The sequence below is a fragment of the Lipophrys pholis genome, assembly GCF_963383615.2.
Source record: "Lipophrys pholis genome assembly, chromosome: 14".
NCBI lineage: Eukaryota > Metazoa > Chordata > Actinopteri > Blenniiformes > Blenniidae > Lipophrys > Lipophrys pholis.
In genome coordinates, this window is record NC_137633.1 from 21196245 (window position 1) to 21205931 (window position 9687).

A 9687-nucleotide genomic window follows, 5' to 3' on the forward strand; every position below is an offset into this window, starting at 1 on the left:
AAACTGTCACAATGGGAATTTACGAGATTGTCAGAATACATGTGAAGTTCTCCCAGTGAGAGGATTTCTCACTGTCTGGAAACGTTGCAGTGGAACTTTATCAGATTGTCATGGTCCATGTGTATTTCTCCCATTGGAGACATTTTCCTTTTTTTTTTTTTTTTTTATGGGGGGGGGGGGGCTGTCGCGGTGGGAATTTACGTAGATTGTCAAGATACATGTTAGTGTATTTTTCGTAGTGGAAAGTTGGAAGATTTCCACTTCCCATTGACACCTGAACGCACCATACAGGAAGTCACAGGGCAGCTGTATCACCATGGCAACGACCCTAACACACACAGACACACACACAGACACAGCAGGTCCTATCATGTGAACTCTTATCTAAGATTATTATAAGAGTTTTTCTTTGTTTTTTTGTTTGATTTTTATCTACCAACAGCGATGCCGACCAAAACGTCCAAAACAAAGAAGGTGAAAGCCGGGTAAGTGTCATGTTACGCACGTGTTGTGACTGAAAGAGACGCTCGAGCTCCATGTTGTGTGGTTTCATCACAGAAAAGGGAAGAAAGATGGAAAGCAGGAGTCGAAAACAGACAAGGATTCGGACGTGGAGAAGGCCAAAGACAACGCGGCGCTGTGGGAGCTGCGGTTGAAGGTGACCAACCAGTCTCTGACCGAGTACCAGAAGGCGCATCACCAGCTCGCGGTGACCTCCGAGCAGCTCACGAGCCAGCTGTACCGCGGCGAGCGGGACGTCCTGGACATGACGGGACACTGGCAGAGGCAGGCGGCGTCCAGGGACACCAAGGTGACAGAGCACGAGCTCACTTCCACAAAGGATCACACACTTCTCAACTCTGCACCACTTCAATAAAAATCTACTCCAGTGTCGGTTGAGCAGCTGCCACAGCATGGCGGAAATATTGAATGTCACTTACAATAGTAATCAAACAAATAAACAAATATAGTTTAATTTAAAATGTACATTTGGATCAGGGTATTTCCATTGGACCAAACACATATATATCTTTTTCATCAACTCTGAAAAGGGGTTGGAAGAATTAAAACCACGATGTTAAGGCAGTGATAAATGCACTATATAACTGACACTATTTTTCCCCACAAATGAACATTGCTCAAAAACAGATGCCCATAGCAGTTTGACACGGTTTAAATTATCTCTATGATTGTATGTTGTGCCTCCTGTTGCTTGTTGTACGGCACATCATATAGTTGGCTGATCATGAGCGCCTTGAAGTGAACAAAGCTCCTGTCTGGGAGCTTTTACCGATTATTCACTTCAGCTGAGCAATCTGCTGCTCTTCATGATCAGATGTGTGTTATGCACCCATTCTTTATACAAAAAGCAGATAGAAGGACTATAATTCCTTTCAAGGGTGGTATTTATGTCTGGAGTCTGGTAAAATGTACTTTTTCAATGTCAGCGAAGCTTTGTGTAAATTCTAAGGACTTGGCTGTCACTGAAAACAAAACTAAAACAACATATCCCTGGTTGAAGATGAAATATATTTCACCTATATTTTACACCAGATTATCCAGTTTCTCATTGTTGGTGCATCACAGAACAAACACATCTTTATCATGATCCTAATGTTGAACTGACACTGGCAGCACATCATTAGCAGGTTGAGACACAATGTTCACCATCCTGCTGCCTTTTCTTAACAGTGTGTTTTGTAACTGAGAAGGGATGCTGCTGAAGTTAAAACAAAAGGCTTTTCCCCCACCTTCCTGAATATCCTGTTTCAGTTGCAGTTCGTGTTCTCATGTTGTCCGATGTTTTTTTTATGATAGGTGACAGATCTGTAGATCGCTTGACTCTTTTACTGAGAGACCGTGCTGATTCAAAGCTGTGGTCTCTCATATTACCTCTAATGTGGATCTCCTCTTCAAAATATTACACTGAAGCCTCAGTCCTCCCAGTAAAGCATCACCAACAGCACACGCAGGAGGAGTTTACAACTTTAGAGTAGGGACAGTCTCAGGCCTCCCTGAGATCTCTCAGGAAACGTAGATTATTGCAGCTCTTTACCAACAGTACAACCGATGGTCTCGCTCCTTCTGAAGCTCAACATTTCCACTTGTGTCCATCATGAATGAATTCAGGCCTTAATACACTAAAAACCTCTTCACATCTTGTTTTATCTTGAATTTTGTTTTCAATGAGCGAAATGGGGGTGAAGATCACATTCAGTCCTGGTCTCGCTTTTCCAAACTTCCTGAATCTGTTTCGACAGAGTTCCGACTTATATGTACGTCTGAAAGCCTCAGCCTGTCTGCCATGTTCATTTTATACCCAATGGCATCATTAACCTGATTTTAATGATCCTCATAAACATTTGAATATTCTATAAGAGGTGAAATAAATGAAAGAGGCAGGTGTACATGGCGGAAGGATGGAGGTTGTTTTATAATGATTCACTTAGGCCAAAGGTCTGCAACCTGCAGCTCCAGAGCCACATGTGGCTCCTTCGTCCTTCTGTGGTGGCTTCCTCAACCTTTCACTAAATTATACATGAATAACATTTTTATCTTGTTTATATTTCATTTACACCCACAAAGTCATTTTCAAAAGGACCTTTAACTATGGGCTGAAAAGGGATTTTATATATTTTTTTTAACTAAACTAAAATGGGGGTAAAATAGCTAAAACCACAAGGGATGGGGTGAAAAAGAGCTAAAACAAACTAAAATGACTAAGATTTCTAAACAAAAAATAACTTCAAATTGGGTGGGGTGACTGCACAAAACAGCTAAACTATCAAAACTATCCCAAAATGCTGAAAAAGAAGGTTGAAACCTCTAAAATCAGGTTCACAAACAGCTGAAAATGTAATGAAATGTTTACCATTCTAAATTGTAATTGAAAGTTTATAAATGCAACGTAAGACAGTTTATGTTCATCCATCAGAATTAGATATGAAACTTTGAAAGAGTTAGAATTTGTCTCAGCCTCATTTCAAAGATTGAACTTGTTTTGTGGCTCTAGTTCATTTTGATTTAGTGGAAAGTGACAAAAAATGCCTCTTTTGGTCATAAAGATTGCAGATCTCTGACTTTAGGCTGTAGCCCTTTGTAATCATTACTTTTATATGACTGGTAGAGATGGATGGATAGATGGATGGCTGGATGGCTGGATGGATGGATGGATGGATGGATGGATGGATGGATGGATGGATGGATGGATGGATGGATGGATGGATGGATAGATAGATAGATAGATAGATAGATAGATAGATAGATAGATAGATAGATAGATAGATAGATAGATAGATAGATAGATAGATAGATAGATGGATGGATGGATGGATGGATGGATGGATGGATGGATGGATGGATGGACGGATGGACAGATGGATGGATTGTACATGATTGCATTAAGTTTTTTTATTCATCCAACCTTTTGGAGCTGAAGTTGTTAAAAAAAAAAAAAAAAAAAAAGCAAATATTTCCTTCAACATTTTAACAAACTGTCGTCTTCCTCAGATTCATATGCTTGAAGAATCCCTCAGAAGTCAAGAGGCACTTCACTGTGAAGAGAAAAGCAAACTGGTGAGTTCTGATGATGCACAAACACCAGAAAGAAAAAAAAAAACCCAAAACGTGTAGTTTTAGATTTATCTCCAAAACCTCACCGGCTTGCATGTTCATCGCGGAGCGCGGTGTTGTTTTAAGTTACTGTGCTCGTCCTGAACCTGCTGCGCCTCACAAACGTGGGCCGCGTCCTACCAGCTGTCATGTCTGTAATTATGTTGACTTTTATTGTGTAAAAAAACAACAAACAAAAACACCAGAAAACCAGGGAAAAAAACAAGCCCTCACATTCCACATGACATGTTATTTTGATCCATGTCAGTGGCCACACACACAAAAGAAAAAAAAAGTTGAAAAGTGCTTGGTTAAGAAATGGCAGTCACACTGCTCGTCTTGACGTGTTAACCATACCCCCTTGTCACACAGCTCTTTACTCTAAAACGCCATTTAAAGTTACATAATCTACACCAAAGGGACCCGTTTGGACTCCCGTCTGCACTGGCTATAACTGCCTGTTATAGTTAGGGTCAAACTATTAAACTTACACGACAGATTGAAGTTGCTTCTCAAAGCAAAAAAAAAGGGTATTTAAAAAAAAAAAAAAAAGATCTCTGTGCTGCCTTGGTGGCAGTTGTTTTCCATCTCCTCACTCTTACTCTATGGCGATGAAATAGTCCAATAAGCTTCTAAAGATGAAAAAGGAGGCCCGGTCGGGACCAACTTGAAACAACCCACTTTCAGACACGTATGGAGCTGTCACATATGTTTAGTTAGGCTGACAAATCCTGTGTGTGACTGCAGATGGTGACATCAAGAGGCGTCGTTTACTACAGTTGTCTTGTCAACAGGAGCGCAAACTCATAAGCCATAAACCTCCTGAACATTACAGTGTGTTGCTACAGAAGCAGGTCTCAAAGTATGAAGGTTTCTGAAAGATGGCTGGCATCAAGACGTTTGCAGCGGCTCCTTGAAGTCGAAGGACTCGTTTCCAACGGGCCCACATGACCCTTTTGCCAGCTCGCTGCGTTTGTCTTTTTTTTTACCAGTTTTGATAGATCCTGACCAAACATGCTGTAATATAACCCACCTACATGTGATATATCAGCTGATCTGTGCACGCCCCCTTTAATTCACAACAGCCACGATGAAATTGAACTGTTCGGCAAAAAGTGTTCAGCGTATTCTTCCAACACAATGAGTCAAGAGAGAGAGATGCAGGCAGACGACAAACTTCAAACTGGTTGATATTTCGGGAGCGGAGACCGTTTGATGGATGCAACCAGAAGAAAATTGCCGATGATGCAAACCAGCTTGTGTAAATCCTTGTTGGCTGGTGCTCCGCTGCAGACGGACGTACTGAAAGTTATCTGAAGAATAACCATTAGGTCTGAAGTTGTAATCAGATGGTTGATAACCTCTCATTTAGTCGTCATGTACATGTTTGTGGCCGAGCGTTTTTCTCGTCTCTCATGACTTTGGTCACTCTGTCACATTTTTTCGCTCAGACGTCTTCACGGTAGCACATTGAGGGATTTGGCATCTCGGCTCCTGTTTGTTTGCTGCTGATTAGTGCCTATGTGACCCTGTGAGGGAAAAGTACTTTGTTTGTGATTTTAGGCGTCACACATGACTTTGTGGGTCCAGCTCGTACAGTTACAGAAGATGTTGAATATTTTTATTCTGTTCCTCCAACATGTTGAAGATCAAGGACATTAGCACTGCCCGGGAAGAAATGGAGAGGATGAAGGAGATCGCAGAGCAACTGGAGCAAGAACTCAATGACGTAAACCTAAACAAAACAAAAAAAAAGATCAATTATCTTTAGTTTTAGCAATTTTACGGCGTAAACAATACTTATGGCTCATTTCTTTTACAGACCAAAGAGAACATGACTATTGCTGAAGCAGAGCACAACAAACACCTAAACAAAATGGAGAAGAGACACTTTGAAGAAAAGGTATGACGGGAAAAGCAACACTTAAAGAGTCACACTCCCAACCATGTGAATAATGTAAAATGATGGGAATTAAATGAGGGAATTAAATGGGATTTAAACACTCATCACATTCCAGTTGAGACTTGGCCAGCGATTGGAAGAGGACTGAACTCTTCCTCCAGTTACGCTGCTTGAATTGGAACAAAAATTACAAGTAAAGGTGCTGCTATTAAAATAATCAAGTGAAAGTACTTCTCTCAAAAATGACTTATTTCTTTTAAACTGTGTTTAATAGCAACATTAATAGCAGGGGTTCAACTCACTTCACTTGTGTAGAAAATGTACATTCACAGCACATTTCTCAAGCAAACTATATAAAGTATACAAAACTCGGTGTATGGTGATTTGTTTGGGAAACAAATACAAATCTGGAATTGTTTGAGTTAAATCAACTTTGTGGTTCAAATGAAGCATTTTAAATCAAATTGTGGACAACTTCTGCTTTTTATAGGCAGGCATCATCTCAAGAAACATGGAAATCTATTCTACCCAGAATGCATTTGGATACAATATTGGCTATTAATTAGTATAATTCATTCATCTAATGAACTGTAACTACCATCTTTCCTTGGTGGAGCAGTAGTGAGCGCTGTCATCTCACAAACATCAGTCTGGTCTTTCTGTGTAGAGTTTGCATGTTCCCCCCATTTCCTCCCACACTCTAAAAACATGCATATGAGGTTAATTGCTCCAGCACCCCCGCGACCCTCCCCAGCGTTAAGGGGTATGGATGGATGGATGACTGGATAACTTACCCATGAGTATGAAAATAAACATCCTACTCAAACCATGTAAATAATTAGTAGAACATGTATAAACTTGTTCACTGCAATCATGTGTGAGTATGTTGCCATTATATATTTGATTTATTATTGATTGAGATCAGTTATACAGTTCACATCCAGCCTAAAAGTCCTCAAAAGTATTAGTATTAATGTGTAAATTAATATTTATGTTACTTTCACTCCTGAAAATTGTTATTAGATATGACAGCACATAGTTATTAGAGGTAAATTGGTCCTGTTGCACTTTCAGGGATTAACTGTGATGACGTTACCTTAAGAAAATGAAAAGCTGTGTTAATGATACAAGCTGTGGGCTTTGATGGGGAAATGTTGACAGGAGCTTGACTGAGCTTGTTGGAGAGGGTGTTTCTTTGAGAGGTCTTTTGTTTGAGTATTTGATCAGAGAGTACTGAGCTCTTGTTCTCAAGTGTTACAACTGTTGCACTGCTTAAACTGTACTCAATTACAAATAAACTCACTGTTTGCAAATGACTTACTCACAGTCAGTGTGACGATATGTGACTTTCGGAAGATGGAAAGAGTTCAACTTGCATTGATATTGCCGGTGGAGGGAGTAAATCTGCTTCCTGAATCTCCCCGCAGGCTCGCCTGGAGAAGGAAATGACGGAACAATGTAATGAAAAGATAGCCGAAGTGGAGATGGACCACCGCGAAGCCACTGCGTGAGCGTCTTTCCACCGCCGCTCGACAAGCGCTCCTCACTTTATTCTCGACGCCGCACTGTCATGCAGAATGCAAAGGAAAAATAGCGTACTCACACAAGTGTTTATGTGCACAAATATATATATAACTACAACTCATGTTATCTTCCCCACCACACCGGTGCGTCACATTTGTGACAGTGTACATCAGCCAGGCCAACGATCACATCCTCAGCCATCCCAGAGAGCCAAGCGTTTATTACGTTTGAGGCTATAGGATGTATGCTCTGGCCCTGCTATGTTTAGTTATTTTTACAGCTCATAAAACGTCAACATTGATACTGGTGTGGTCCTGCCGGTTTGGTCTTAGTGGCGGTAATTGATTTAATTTTGAGCACACATCGGTTATCTTTTGATGTTGAGCACACCTACGCGGGTAATTCAACGTTTTTTCCACAAAGCCCCAAGTTAGAAAGTGTGATAAGTGCTACGTGGATGTATTTGAAACATTTAAAGCTAATAAACAGTCTAAAAATACTTTCGAAAAAGGAAAATTGCGGTGGGACTTTTGTTTTTCTTGTCAACTCTTCAGGCAATTGGAGGCCACGCTGCAAGCTGCGTTCAAGGACCGAGATCGTCTCATTGAAGCACTGAGATGTCACAAAAAGGAAGCGCAGGACCTGCAGAGGCTGTCAAATTCTTTAGCGGAGGAAAACATGGCATTGGCCCTGGACAAGGTGTGTTTGAGCCGGAGGACGGTAAACATCAGCGGTACTATTAGGCACCATTAGTCCTTGGGCAGAGGCCACTCATGTGCATAAAGTCGTTTTCAATCATGTTCTGTTATGAAACACTTGTCAGATCTGTGCAGAATATATTTCAGGTGGGTTTTTTGTTTTTTTTCCTCTGCAGTTGTTTACTTGTGCTGACCCTGTGTATTTTGCTTGTGGTCCCGCTCCCACCCCCCCACCCCCCACCTCACCTCACCCCTCCCCACCTCCTGACTACTATCCAGCCTCTCAGTGGTCAGTGGTTGTGGCGAGTTTCCACTGGTGTCTGGGTTCAAATTCAGTGGCTTATCCTTCTCCGTCTTCTGGCACTGATTCCTGAAGGAAAATAAATATTGGGCACATCAGTCTTCTCTCTAATGATGACAGTCAATCAAGCTTTGAGCCGTTCACTCAGCGGCTGCTGGCTGCAACACAATCCATTATCTGTCTGAGCTGTATATTGACATGAATGTTAAGGTATTCCTTCATGTCATTCACTTTGCGTCTCTGCTCACTCAGGACATGCTTGAGTTGACGGTGAAGGAGAACGCAGCTCACATGGAGGCCCAGAAAAAGAAGCAATGTGAGCTGAGGAGCAAGGTGACCTCCCTGGAGCAGGCGCTCCAGCAAAACGCTGCAGAACTCGAGCGACGGGAGGAGAAGGAGAAAACCAATCTGGTGGTCATCCAGGCCAGCCAGGTGGAGCTCGACAAACTGCAGAAGGTCCTCGCCATGCGCGAGAAGGAACTGGGGTGGATCACGCAGCTCGCGAGCATAGTGGACGAGAAGCACAGTGAACTGCAGGAGTTCTTCCACGAAGCGCTGTCTCAGGTCAGGCAGCAGATCGCCGCCAGCAGGGACCAGTACAAAAAAGAAGCAATGAAGGATTATCGTCTGAAGTTTAGAGAGGCCACAGCGGGGAAGCTGAAGTTCCCACCCGTCCGCACCTTCCATAAAAGTCCCCACAGCACCAACTCCGTCTATTCAGACATGGAGGCAGCCTCGACATGGTAGGCCGACTGACGTCTCATCCTTTCCATGACTTGTATCACCGTCTGTGTCATAGTCATGTTTATTAGTGCCACTTATTTACTTTTTCACAGTTCAACAAAACTGCTTGTGGTTCATCTTAATCCAGTTTTTACTGGACAAGTGTGCTGACCCCGATTCCATCTGCCTCTGTTAAAGGACTTATCCTCCAGGCAGCAAAGTCAAACTCTCAGATCTCACTTGGGAGCAGAAAGAACAAGTGCTTCAGCTTCTCTTTGCTAAAATGAACGGGCTGAAAGAAAGGTAATTAAATGTCCCAGCGACTGCTTTATTATGACTTTGTGAAGCTCTGATTCATTTGTTCATCACCCATCAGCTTCATCTCAGATAACACATTGAAGTCCATTTGCAATCCCCCAAAATGAAGCAAAGCTTCTGCATCAATTAAGCGAGGAGAACAAAGTGCAGTAACGCTGTGCAAGTTGCTCAGGCTCAGCTCCTGCTGACTCCTCCCTCTTTTTAATGTTTAAAACAGCCATTTTCTCAGCAGAAGAGGATACCATAAAACATCACTTAGGCTTCATCCAATTTTCTTTTCCATCCAGCTGCTTAAAAAGAATGAAGAAAGAGTCTGGGCACAATAGTAAAAATAGGCCCCGCCACAGAATCGTGTGCATGGAAACAAACATCTGGTCACGTCGATTTGCCTTCAGCCCATTGGCCCCTCTTCACGTGCACTGGCAGTTTATTTTGTTCTTTGAACACTTGTGGTCAGAGAGCAGCTGGTAACATGATTTTCAGTGAGGAGTGTGCAGGGGATCTGGATGTATGGGGGTAAGGCAGGCAGGAGAAGAAGTATATTCATGTTCACAGTGGTCTGGCACCTAGTCCGGCAGAATAACACAGAACATTTGGCAACTAGAGAG

The 9687-nt window shown here is 42.2% G+C and overlaps 1 protein-coding gene across 1 annotated transcript; it reads left to right on the forward strand.

Annotated features, from left to right (window-relative positions):
* Positions 1 to 444: 444 nt before the first annotated feature.
* LOC308119724 (basal body-orientation factor 1-like) lies at positions 445 to 9068 on the forward strand (the record flags this gene model as incomplete). Its single annotated transcript, XM_080479874.1, has 8 exons — positions 445 to 485; positions 559 to 811; positions 5261 to 5341; positions 5435 to 5515; positions 6943 to 7022; positions 7594 to 7759; positions 8291 to 8781; positions 8960 to 9068. 8 exons carry the CDS (start codon positions 445 to 447, stop codon positions 9066 to 9068), a joined length of 1302 nt encoding a protein of 433 aa, XP_080336000.1.
* Between the last annotated feature and the right edge of the window lie 619 nt (positions 9069 to 9687).